The 14,061-nt window shown below is 39.1% G+C and overlaps 1 protein-coding gene across 1 annotated transcript; it reads left to right on the forward strand.

Annotated features, from left to right (window-relative positions):
• Window positions 1-11,230: 11,230 nt before the first annotated feature.
• LOC107042332 (lipase 1) lies at window positions 11,231-13,144 on the forward strand. The gene is made up of 6 exons (XM_015263333.1): window positions 11,231-11,491; window positions 11,582-11,783; window positions 11,939-12,053; window positions 12,117-12,522; window positions 12,582-12,666; window positions 12,793-13,144. Exons 1-6 carry the CDS (start codon window positions 11,345-11,347, stop codon window positions 13,122-13,124), a joined length of 1,287 nt encoding a protein of 428 aa, XP_015118819.1. The 5' UTR covers window positions 11,231-11,344; the 3' UTR covers window positions 13,125-13,144.
• Window positions 13,145-14,061: the final 917 nt, after the last annotated feature.

Raw genomic sequence — 14,061 nt, forward strand, 5'->3', positions numbered from 1 at the left:
CATCAAGTATGGTTTTTAAGGCTTAAAAGCATCTTACGATGTAACCGCTGTGCGTGGAGAATGAACAAAGACGTTAATTCGTTTCTCCCGGGGCTCATTTATTACCTTTTTATTGCGACTGTTGACATTGGCTTTAATTAATACCGTGTAATTTTGGCTATGATTAATTAAATCGCTCAAGATGTCCGAATAATGACTTGTGAAAATAATAGCAAACACAAATAAGCCCACGTTTTCCAATATTTCTTCTCCAAGATAATGATGAAGAAACTCAAGTAGAAACCCTTCACCAATTCTTTGATCATCAAACCGATGAAATTGAAAAATTCCAAAGAACAACCCGTGTAAATAATTGGAGTTGAAATCGATCTCTCCTTCACGGACCGCACGAGCCGTTAATAAGATTCTTCCCAACCCCAAAAATATATATATTTTCCTTCGCTTATTTTCATCATCTCAGTGTACAGTAATTGGCGAAGGAATATTTCCTCTCATTTTTTTTTCCTCTTTTCCGAATGATCAAAAGGAATATTGGATTTCGAAACGAGTTTTCTATCTTTATTTATTTATTTTTTGCAAGTATCACGGGAGTGGCGAGTAATGACGTTGGCAGCAAGTATAATAAAGCTACATTGGTAAGGGTGAAGTATCCAGGGTAAACTAGACTCTCTCTCCCCACCCTCGCATTTTCCCACTATAATTTCCGAGAATGAGATAACGCCAGCACATTCGTTCACGTTCTCGTATTTTTGGGGTTGAAACCCTCTCTCCTCTCCATCTTCTCTCCCCCAGAAGCGGTGCAGAGTGAGGGGGTTGTGCGTTGGGGTTACGTGAACGGGGGAAAAAAAGCTTGGGATTATTTTCTCCTCTCTCCCTGTGTGCAACTTGACCAACCCATCCGGCCATTGGTCGACTGGCAACTCTCCTCCACTGATCAATAAATCGTTCTTGCAACTACCAGTGTTGGGTACTAACTTACTTCGAGGACACCCCTATGCCTCGTTCGCAAGGGGTATATATGGAGTAGGCAGTGCGGAGAAGAAAAAAAAATACTAAAATGGCTGACGAAAGTTTCGTTTAGATCACTTAAGGGCATAAATGGGGATAACGAAAGTTGAGACGCATTAAAAGTTTTGCATCGCTCTGAATAAATCATTATTTTTCAAATTGGCGGAGACTTTCCTTTTTGATTGGGCGATGATGGTAATACCGAACTATTTATTTATTCTTTTTTTCGATAAGTTTGCGGGTTAAAATGCGCTGTTCCGAAAAAAAAAATTTCGTAAAAAAAATAATACAGTTTCAACTCACTTGAATTTTCAATAAAAAATTGCACTGAAATCCGCGGTTTTTATGGAATTTTCCCTAAAATTTTCCAACAATTGTAACAAAAAATGATGGATTTTTTTTTCAGAGAAAAGTTTCTCTTTCATTCGTTTTTCTTCTCGCTTGTGTACGCTTCTTCTTATCTCTTATTAGAAATGATTATTGGATGATGTATTGTAGATGTATTTTTTTTACCCGAGAGTGAAGAAAAGTCAGTCTTCACTCGATATTTCTGAAATAAGTACAATTCTGTGGTTGATCGATGGATCCGTTGGTTCATGAGAATAAACAAAAGTTAACGTGTGGGTATAAATGGGAGAGCAAAGACATGCCATCGGTCATCGGTATTGTCATATGTGAAAATATTCTTTTAGTGAAGCCACTGGGGAAATAAATACCACATTGTGCGTGTTGCAGAGAGATTACCGGTGTATAAATATAATTGGAAGGGATAAAAAAACATTTCGGTGGTGTATGAATAGGGAATCATTATTTGATAAAAAAAACAACAGAATATAGACTTGAATATGTTATCACCATTATTTTTATCTTCAGATTGAGTAGTTTTCCTTGAAATAATCGATTTTTAATATTATTTCATGAGTATAGAAGTCGGAAGAAGTGTTTGAAGTCGCCCGAAAAAAAAACAATTGATTTTTATTTATTTCCCATGATTTTGTAAATGAGCCAAATTCAAAGGAAAAAAAAAATAATGTCTTGGACGAAATAAAGGAAAAGGTGCATAAAGGATCGTAGGGGGATGTTTTACCGATCTGTAGGTTTTTCGCTGGGTTGCACAATCGCCAGTGCGTTTCCCAGAACCATTCGAATTTCCAACAATGGATTCGAGTTGCGTCCCACCAGGTAAAGCCACTTTGAATACGCATAACGATCATGCATTGTCGCAAGGGTATAGGGAAAAAAAGAAGGGCCGAGGGAGGAAACGGCTCGCGCGAGAATCGACCCTTACGGTTCGAATTTTTTTTTCACGATACATAACGAAAAATATCAGCGATGGCATTTAGGGAACCGTGATGCAACTGATTTGGGGATAAAAAGGGGAGGGGGGAATACGATGCGGACCCTGGAGAGTTGCAGTGGACGGATTTGAATTGCCCGGTTGCTATTTCAGGAGAGATATACCTACTTTTGAATATATCAACGGCCTCATCTCTTTTCATAGAAGAATAAAATTTTTTTTTTGTGTAAACTCTTATAAAAAATTTGAAAACACTAGGAAATTATTGATTCACCTTTTAACTTAATTCCTGCATTTTTTCATTCAAATAACGAATTGAAGCTTGGTGAAATAGATTGCTGACCGTAAACGTTTCACCTAGTTTTAGAAATACAAGGGAATTGAGAATAATAAAGGAGAGGATGAAGCAATGATAAGGCGTGCAATACTTCATCGGAATAAATTCAACATACCGTTCACTGCATTTATATTTCTGTTTGTTTCAGTACTTCTACTTTTTTGTTACCCCTCCTGAGGCATTACACGCTGTTTCTACTGTAGTCCAAGTTTGTTTCAGCAACTTAAGAAGACATCTAGAAATGCTCTTGGGGGAGGTGAAGAGATATATCTATATATATTTCCAAGTCCATGGATTAGGGTCTGGTTGCCCCTAGTGACGAGTTCTCCTTGAGCTTTTTTCCTGAATTTTTTTTTCTTCTTCGCTGGTTTATCCCGGTCATTTGTTTACCCTTTGGCCACGTGAACACGGGGATGAACTGCGCATGTCTTTCAGTGAAATGTGTAAATCATCGAGACTTTTGTTTGTATTTAATTAATTCAGCTGCAGCTGGGGTTGCTGGGAAAAGATGTTGGAGCAGGGCGATGATAATTTCGTAGAGAAATATAAACTGATGAAAACTGGATGTTACAGTAAAAGGGTCGAACCCTCATGGAACTCTTTGATGGCCGGACAGGTTTCATTAGCCGTTCTTTTCCGGAGCTGAGAACATCAAAGGCCACTCGCTCAAGTTTTTCCTCTGATGAACTTTGCCATTAAAAGGAAAAAAGCTACATCTCTCGTCTTACAGTATATTTTCTTTTATATAATCGAATCTACCCTCTGTAATGTCTCCCTGACGGTGGGATCTTTACTTCACGTCTGATATTGTTGAAGGAAAATTGAGGTAAAGACAAAAAACTAGAGAAGACGAAGTTAATGATGAGATTTTAAAAAAAGAATTGCTTCTCTGTTTTCATTAAAAGTATTAACACGTGAATAATAGAGAAACCCGTGACCCAGATGTGCAAACGTTTAGGGTATCGCTTGACGTCAGAGGAAACGAGTAATGACCGAGCATTTCGATTTATAAGGATTCAACGATGCCCTCTCGACAGTGTCATCCTTGGATTTGAAAATTCGATCATTTCCGACAAAAGGGGCAAGTATTTTTACTTTTCTACTTGTAAAAAAACATTCAACTCTGCTAAACGATTTCTCCATTATCAATTCATCTGCAGAGTTGAGAGAGATTTAGAGCAAACTCGGATGAGCCCAGGGGTTCAAGCAAAAGTAATTAAAAATCTTCATTAAGATAACGCGGAATAAATTAAGGAATACATTCTGGGAGACGACTCCCTCTCTCAAAGCCCTGGGAAATTATATTATTCCTCCTTCTTGTTAGTCCTTTCTCCCATTCCTTTAACGCCAGCGTTAATTCTTTTTTTTGTTTCCACGGAAAGACGGGGGCGAAGTTTAATGAAAAAACAACAGGGGCAATTCGCGGGGTGTAATGGTGTAAATAGTGATTCTGATGTGCGTTTATTTGAAGAACTGGGGACTCTATGAAAATCAAATAGAAATACTATTTCAAAGTTTATGTCACTATTTGACTCTTTAAATGTAAAACGTAAAATGTTGACATGTAAAAAATGAAGAAAATTTGATTAATCATTTCAAATAGTATTTAGCCCAGCTCTGTGTTTGTTTGACATGAATATTGGGCGAAATGAAAATTGTTTTTAGGGGATTTTCATCGGAATATTGTGTTCATTCAGTTGTCCAAAATGTCCGTTGGGCTTTCAGGGTGGATTACAATGGCGTCGCCGGCCATCGTGAAATAGTCCACGAGTTTCATACTCTACCCTTGACGCAAAAGTCACCCCTAGTGCGTCGCCAGGGTCCGGTTTTTGGGCTCTCACCACACCCTCCCTGTTACGGTGTTAATACACGGTGAAGGGAAAACGTTGGACACACAAGGAGTTGTCCGAGGGACATTGGACCATTAAGGCAGCTGGTAAACCCTTGAACTCTTAGTTCACGTGGGATAATGCAACTTGGGGGCATCGGGAGGAAATTTCGTTGATTGAAATAGCGGACATTGGAGTCGTAACGAATTCAACTGACATTTATGGGAATTCTCCATTCTCCCCCCTTTCAAAATTACTTTTGAAATGCTGTTGAATTGAACCTCGGAAAATGTGATTTGAACTTTTTGCATTTTCTACGCAAGTTTTGTGGAAAATTCCTCAAAATTTACCAGAGTTGAGGGGTAATTTGTAATGGGGGAAATATTTCTCCATGTAAGTTTAATTTTGTCGGGGTATAATTAGTATTAAGCACACATTTATAGTCCCGTACCCCATCTGATTTTTTTGTCTCTGAAAAAAGTGAAATATACCGAAGGCTGTGAGATCTATACCCTCGCCTCATTGTCTACCCTCTCCACTTCCGAGTTGGTCGCGTGTATGCATCATTTTTTTTTTCAACACTATTATATTTAGCTTGACTTTTTTATTCCTTATATTTGCTCAGTCCCTCTCCATCCCACATTATTTTCAGAACTCGAAAATGTGAAGAGATAAAAAATGGGATTTGTTACGTGGGGCACGCGCGCATATGCAAGTTTCCAATGCTTGGTTTTAGGGTGAAAATTTCGAAAAAAGTGGACGAGTAGAGAAGTGATGTGGTGACAGTGAACATAAAAAACTCCATTTTTCGGGAAACGATGAGAAGCAGTTGGTGAGGAAGTTGAATGTCAACAATTTTACATTTCAATTCAAACTAAAAGAATAACTATTACCCGATTCAAACAGTTTTGTTCGTCATTTGTACGTAAACAAGGATGAAAAAAAAAATCAAATGAATAAGTAGAAAATTTGATCCCCAATGATTGATGTAAATAAAGTATTATCCCATGGATGTACTTGTTTTACCCTATAATCGGCTGAGTATCCTTTCTCATCCAGATTTTCGCCTCGAAATCCCATTTTACACTCCAATATTTAACGACAAGGAGAGCCAGACCATCCGTGGGTGTATTTTGCCGGGATAATTGCACCTCTGAGAAAAAACTAGCGAGTGTCCTCGTGTTATTAGGCCGGCATTACAGTGACAGTAAGAGGGCATTAGTGCCGCCGCAATCCCTTCCATCGTGTACTGGAGCGTGGGCGCAAGGCTTTATATACCTTCAACCGAAAAAAAAAAACTAAAATGTAACGTCCTTGCAGTCCAACAGAGTGAGTTTATCCGGCGGTCTCAGTGGCCAGTGCTCCGCGGTGGCGTCACTCATTCTAACCCAGCCATGCACAGATACCCTTGTTTGGGGAAAACACCGTGTTTACCTTCATTGAAAGGAGAAGGGAAAAAAAATACAAATGCGGTATTTACAGTACTTTGCGTTTGCACTAGTGCCGTCTACACTGCGGGCGTCTGCATTGTTCTCCGGGATGAAAGGTTATTGGCAACTAGCCAGGCGTATACTCCCTTACACCTAATCCGGTAATCTTCCGAGAGAAATGGAGCTGTTTGTAGCAAACAAATCGTAAGACTGCCATTGTACACCTCTTACTGTTTCTTCTCGTAATTTTTTCGGCTTCGGGAGAGCCGACATTCCTCCAGAATGCACTTCATGTGTGAAAGGGAAAATTGCTTTCCCTTGTATTAATTGAATTCCGCAAATGACTCATCCTCGTACACGCGATGATCATCCCCACATCGAAAAACTCCTTCCTCACCATCGGCCGAGCTGCACACGGTAATTGTCATCGAGCACGCGACCCCCGCAAATACATGAGGGGGCGGCCAGGGGTGAAAAAATGCGTGAGAAAGTGAGTAATCGGGGAAATGCACTCGATAATAAATGCTTCAGTCCATTTCCAATTCCCCGGGAATTCTACTGGAATGTTTTCTCTTCCTATCCTACACGATAATTTTTTTACCCCCTTTTTTTATGCCTGAAGGCCGACAGTAAGGAGGAATTTTCGTACAGACAAAGATGGACAAAGGAAAAATAAGAAAAGTTCCTCGGGTTACTGTCTGGAAGACCGTTCTCGTTTTACATTCGGAATCACGGGGGCAAGGATTTGCGCAGAAATTCAAAACCTATACCCCACCAATGACGTAACAATGGTTAGTACTGGGGAAACTCCTTCCGCCCACAATAGTCGACCCTATCTGGACTTTTCCATCTGGACCATTCGATTTTTTACATTTTTTTTGTGGCCATTTGGATGTGAACGACATGCTTTGCTTCAAAATTCAGTTCAAAGATTTTATCCGCGATTTTCAATGTTTCTTGAATCATTCGTATGATAAATCGCTTCATTAAATAATCATCAATATTTTCGGGAAAAAATTTGAATTAAAATTGAATATTTCTGGGAAGAGGAGAATATTTTCCTGACGTTGATTATGTTTGACAGCTTCCGTATAGTTTTCTCCCACCACTCACCTTTTCATTTCATTTTTTCTTGTAAATCTTTTCTATTTTTTTTTTTTTTTGGGCCACCCGGACCTACATCTCTCCCCCGGAGGCTGAATGCATTGTGAATAGCATCCTCTAACGGCTTATTAAAATAGTGAATAGTAAATCTCGAATTAATGGACGAAATGATGAAAAATTCTTCTTCCTCAGCAAACACAATAAGACACCTTCTTTTACGCTTTTTAACCATGAACATTCAATTCTGATGTTACCGACGACTATCGAAAATGTGTAACAACTGAGAACTAAACTATAGGTATTATTATTGATGGTGGTTTCGCAAATTACCGTGTATCCCTGACTCATCGTTGTCGGTGGGCATCTGGCGCCTGAAATATACAGTGCACGGAACGCGTGCCACCGCGAGCATTGCGTGTGTGTAAACCCCAGTATTTCATTTCGTGAAATCGAAGCGCCACAGGTTATGGGGAGTCTGGACAGTCTAATAGAGGCGTGAAGTGCACGAGTTGGTCGGAATCATCATCAGGAAATTAACACAATTGTCCTCGTATCAATCATCTGTAATAGAAGGGGAAAATTCTCACTCCACTGGATTGTTTCATGAATTTAATAAAATGATGCTAGAACAATCAGTTACAGTTGCATGTTGGATATGTTGCGCCTCATTTAATTTCCAGCTAAAAAAAATTGTCAACATGCCAATTGTGACGAAAAATAATTAGCAATCACGATGCCAAATTTATTCGACCCTATAGTTGGTCTCGGCTGTTGGGACATTAGTGAATAAAATGAATAAAGAAAAATTGAATTTTCTCTTGGGTAATAATCTTGACAATTGAATGGGCCCATTCTCCGGTGAACTCTGCCATTATTATCCCAAAGGATTCTTTTGTCATCAGATTGATAGTTAAAAAAAACCAGAAGACGCTGATTTTTTTCCTTCTCGATAACAGGGCGCAATTAAATTAATATCCAAGAATGTTATGAGGGCCTGTCTTGGTAAGCATCGAGACATTATGCAAGACTTGTCGTATTATCCTTGAGATTGAAATTCTTCTTAGGAGGGTAGGGAATAAAAAATAAACCTCCGTCCGCATAACAATTGAAAGCCTTCCGACATCGCACGCCGTGTCTTCTGACGCTGATAGAATGACGTGAAGCGATCGTTACCCAGGGGCGAGTCTCAGAGAGTAACGACGACACTAACGACCCTCCGCGTACCCTTCTCGATTGAGATTTCATGGCGATCTTTTTATACACCTCCTCCCCCAATCTCAATATTTTTTTTATACCTGCTACTCTCGAGTTCTCCACAATTTATGTAATGTAATTGGATAAAACATCCCTTTTTAATTTTTTAACATTTTAATGAGTGAGGAAGGAAAAAATAAACCGATAAACTTGTGGGTTCGACTATAAAATAGTTCCTTATTTAGCCCTGGGGTTTGGCAGCTCGAACGAACGTAAATTCACTCGTAAAAAAAACTGCGGTGACCTTGGGCTTTAAAAAGTTTGCCGGGGAAAATGGTCGTAAAATCATGATCACTTGTGGGGATTTTTCAATGGAGAAACTTTTTTTGTCTAGGTTTTTCGGCGATTCCGTCGATCCTATTGGTAGTCCCTTGAGAAATTTCATTATCGTGTCATCGAAAGAGGAGAACGATTCTAGTTTTATTCATTAATCATTGCTCGGTCTTGCTGACATAAGGTGCATTTCCAAATGTAAAATTTTCCGGTCAGTTTTGGAACACAACCCCATATATTCTTGCGTAATAAAAAATGAACCGCAGACCGTTTCTTTACGGATTCTGGGAAGGATTTTCTCGACTTGCCCACAGTACTCGGGAGTTAATTGTGACATCTGTAGGGGCTTCAAGTTTTTTACGCTTCTGGAGGAATTTAAGTTCAACTGGCGAGGGAAAGGTTCTCCTTTCGGGTTGAAAACCGAGTGGTTGGCCCGAGACTAACGATCCGCGATTTCTCGGTGAGTTAAAGGTTTCGATCTTATTTCTTTGAGCCACCCAGAAGCTGTTATAGGTCTACACTGTTGGAAATTTAATGAAATTTAAGGGACATTATTGTCGTGAAAATTTGAGATTTTTTTTCTCTCACGTGGAGTGGACATGGGATTAAATGGCAAATAGTTTGACGATTCAATTTTAATTTTCGCGAAAACCAAAGGGGTTCGCAGTCAATTGCTGAGAAAATTTATCCTCATTTCAATTTCCTGCCAGTGAATGAAAAAAGACAATTGTAAATTTCCCAATTTTCTTTTCATCACTCTCCAAGAATTTCCCTTTCTATGATGACGTAATCATTGGTTGGAGCACTCAGCACCGGTGTAAAATTGATAATAATCTCCTTGCAACCCGCCGGAGCATACGGTCTCCATCCTTGCCACATTCTCTCCTCGTCTCCTCGTGTCCCCAAATGTTACGGAAATTCGCGTGAAAATGTACATTTTGAACGGACAAAAATCGTTAAACGACTCAGCATGAGAGCAAGGATTTATGACAACAGCATGGCTCCTTCTGGTCACTGCGAGCGAACAAGAGGAGAGGACCAGGGTACTGTTGGCGCGCGTGGAATGAAAAACACTAAAGTCGGCACCATTTATCTCGAGTGTCACTCCTTGAGAAACGAAACTTTCACCCGTACAATGTCAAACGCACATTTTTCCTGGGAGTTTGGACAGTGCAAATGCTCAGCGGGAGCGATCATGCTCACTGGTGGCATCTCATTCATGAAAATCCAGCCCCCGCACGAGTCTCTCAGACCAATGAGTTTGTTAAATTGTCCAAGTACAAGAACCCTTCCATTTTTCGTTTTCAATTTATCATTTGGCACAAGACGCATTGGAATACTTTAGTGGATACATCATTATGTGCTACACGTGTCTTTTTAAAAAAAAATGTTTTTTCTTTAATTTTTGGTGAGTTTTTTTTCTTTTTATCATCATTTTTTTTAGAAATCACCTCAGAATTTATACGTTAAAGGAAAAAAAACTTGTTCTATTCAATGACAATATTCATCGTTCAAGTTAATTCTCTCGGTCAACAAAGGGTTGCTGCAGAGGACTGAAGTAACTCCCATAATCTACGGAACGAATGATTCAGATGCGTAACTAACTCGCAACCTGGCTACTCACGGTAACCTTCCAGTTTATTGTACAAAGAAATTCTCGGATGTCATCCACTCTCGGTGCACGATATATCATCGTACATTGAGTGCACTTCATCTGGATTCATGATGAACGGTGTTATGCTAGTTTCAACAGTCTATGGGGTTAAGAGGTGAATTTCCATGGAGATCATCGAGCTCGAGAGACCCCTTTTGGTCAGTTATTTGTCAAAAGAGATCCGGAAAATTTTTTTTTCCAAAATTTCTGAAGGTCCTTTCAACGTTGACCTCTCAATAGAAATTGTCAAATGTCAGTTTTTATGGCGAATCGACTCTTTGCACTGATGGAGAAGGAAAATTGACAATTTTACTTCTTTCGAATTTTCGTTGAATGGAAATTCGACTGATTTCTTTCTCTGATTTTTCGAAAAATCGAAGAAGGGAACAACTGTTTTTCGTTCGGTCCACAAGGAGGAAAAAAACAGGGGACTTGTTGGGATCTGAGACTGTCTCCCTTTGAATCCTTTTTTTGCACTGCAGTTGCACCCTCATGCGGGGGAGGTGGACCCAGTGGAAATTTATCGTTTCCTGTGCATGGTGCGAAGAGAGAAAAGGACTCACCCATTCGCTTCGGTTAGCGTCTAAAAAGTCAGCCCAACGTAATTCAACTCACTGAGGATATATAATTTGTAGTTTAAAAAGGAAAAAGTGTTATACGATTATGTAAAGGCGTGATGAAGAGAAAACCTTCAAATTTCATGAAAAAAAATGTGAATCGCACTGAGGATTCGCAATCGACAGCGAATGACGTAAAGGCATATGCAGACGGAGTGATAATGATGCGTGAAAAAAAAATCCGGGATTGAAGTCGAAGTCGTAAATTTCATTAGAACAGGTCAAATGAATATTTCAAGACATTACGGAGCAGTGGAGATTGACTACGGAATGATAGAATTGGGCAAGAAATTGGATATCGATCCCATTCAGTGGAATTCGAATAAGAAATAATCTCCAGTAATGATAGGAAAATTAAATTGGCAGTGGATCATTAAAGATGTACCCCATTACTGAGTAATTGAAATCTCACTTAAGGATACAGAGATTATCGAGAATAGTGTTCACTTCATGTTCTCCGATACAAGCATCCTTTATTGAATCTCACTTGTGAATAAAGCAAATGTAACAGATTCGGAACGTCAATTCTATCGTAGCAATAATGATTGTCTCAGTGAGGAAAAGTACCTTCTGTATGCTATTATTGTTGATACATATCAGTTTCTCAGCTTTGATAGATCTTCTTCGAATCCCACAAGTGCGAACACCTGCTGATGCCAATGGAGCTGAATATTACGCACTAGATTTTGTAAGTCGAAAATTTTGAAATTTTTGTGTATTTGCGAGTAATATATTATTAACGTGCATTTCGTTCGAATTCTCGTGGGTACACAATCAGATGGGTTTAGTTGAACAATACGGATATCGAGCAGAGACTCACGACGTCACCACTGACGATGGCTACATATTAACAATAGGTAGAGTGTTTCCAAATGTAATTGATCCCAATGAATCTGATGGACATCCAGCCGTATTTCTTCAGCACGGAATGGCAGATACAGCTGACAGTTTCGTGCTATTTGGTCCCAATATGAGCCTTGGTAAATTGATTAAAGTGTGCATGAGAGGAATATATTCTATTGAAATTTACTCAAAAATCATTACTCGATTTTAAAAGTGCTTTTTCGATAGTTATTTTTCTCCGTATCAACTTCACTTGGCTAGGAAGCACTAATTATCATTTAAAAACTTGTAGCATATGTACTATCGGATGCTGGTTACGACGTTTGGCTCGGTAATCTTCGGGGAAACACTTTCAGCCGTAGGCATACCACTTTATCCCCAGATGATTCACAATTTTGGGATTTTAGGTATGGATACCTCTGTCGAAATTTCCATTCCGATGATCAAATATTTTCAATATGACATCACAGTCTAGATGAATATGCAACATTGGACTTACCCGCGATGACAGACTACGTGTTGAATTACACCAAGCAATTGTCAATGACATACGTAGGGTATTCCATCGGAGCCACCATAGTGTCACTCTTGCTCGCCGAAAGACCAGAGTACAATGAGAAAATAGACTTGGCAATGCTCCTGGCTCCCCTGTGCCCCTGGAAAACTCTGACTCCAGCGAGACGCGCGCTAATTCGATTGATCCGATTAGGGAAAGAGGTGACACCCAATGGAGCAACTGAAATGTCTTCTCAGACTATATTGTTACCGCTCTTCTTCGAGAATGTTTGCATGGCCAATAATTACACAACAATTACAATGTTTTGCTATTCTCCTCTGAGATTCTTCCTCGGGGTAGATGGGATACAATCTACTGTTGTGAGTATCTCCAGAAATGCTAATAGTGAAGATGACAACAGAACGATTTTATTTCGCAGGAAAATATGAATCTCTTCACGAGATACTATCCCGCTGGCACGTCAGTGAAAGTTGCCTATTATCTTCTGCAACAATTGGATTCAGGTAATCAATTCTAAATTATGAAAATAAGATAAATCATCAATTTTGTGAATTAACTGATCTCATATCACATTGGAGCATTGAAAATGCCTTGAATTGCGAAAAATTTTTGAATTTACATTTATTTAGGTATAACTCCACGTCATTTTGATTACGAAGACAGTCGCATCAATCTCCAACGTTACGGACAAAGCCAGCCGCCAATTTATAATTTGAGCAATATCATCACACCAATGGTGCTGTTTTCTGCTCCCAACGATCCGTTAGCGCTGAAGAAAGATGTTGACCAGTACAAAAAAAACTTCGTGAATGTTAAGAAGTTGATAGATGTACCCATTAATTATACTGACTTCAGTCACTTGGATTTTGTAACTGCTAAAGATGCGAAGAAATTGGTATACAATCGATTGTTAGAAATTCTCAACGAATTTCACAGAAAAGGACGATCACTTGTGACTTGAGGAAAATTGTTGAATAAATTTTCGAGAAGAATAAGGATTCGTATGATGCTCTTTTTATAAAATCACTATAAAAATGTGAGGCATGAATAGAATCTGATATATGAGGAAAGAAAATCGAATAAGTCTCAGAGTACAATTTGAATAGGAAAGTAAAAGCTAAAGGAGAAAAGGGTGGGAGGAAAATAGAAAACTCGTGTATGCATCGACCGGACGTTGGAGGGACGGCCAGAGAGAAAATAAGGGAAAAGGTTGAGAGGGTGGTAACCTTTTTTCCAACATAGAAATATACATAAGGGTCGCGCAAAAATATCAAAGGCACGACAGGGAAATTGAAAGGCTTTGTACGGAAATAAGAATGTATCGACTGGTACCGACATCCACTCACCCCGGACACGATTTTTAAATCTCGAGTTTCGGTGCTCCTCTCAAACGTTATATCTCACATATTATATGTGTATACACGCAGAGCTTCGGGGAGAAAAAAGATACATTTGAGTATACCACGCGAGGGGGTTCTCACTCTCTCTCCTAGTGATAAAGAATATGAGAATATGCTTCGGATGATTCACTGATCTCGACTTTCGTCGGATTTATTTTTATGATAGACCGTGGCATATATATGTTTCCGTTAACCCACTGAGGAGAGGAAAATAATCTTAGCATTGGAAATGATTTCACCAGATTCTGACTATTCCCGATTTGTTCAAATATTTTCAAATAAAAATTTTATCGTTTTAAAGGTTGAGGTCATTATTCCATTTTTTAAAAAATCTATTTTTGTTGTAGACTGAAATGCAAAGATGCTTTTCCCACGAGTCAGAAGTACCTGTTCCAGCAAAGTATTGTGAAAATGATTTAATCTCGTTAAATCCCAACCGATTTCGAGAGACGCATCGAACCCTTTTCTCCTTCTGTTGTACGACATGAAGGACCCCGC

The sequence above is a fragment of the Diachasma alloeum genome, unplaced genomic scaffold (assembly GCF_001412515.2).
Source record: "Diachasma alloeum isolate Michigan unplaced genomic scaffold, Dall2.0 Dall_scaffold_00443, whole genome shotgun sequence".
Taxonomy (NCBI): domain Eukaryota; kingdom Metazoa; phylum Arthropoda; class Insecta; order Hymenoptera; family Braconidae; genus Diachasma; species Diachasma alloeum.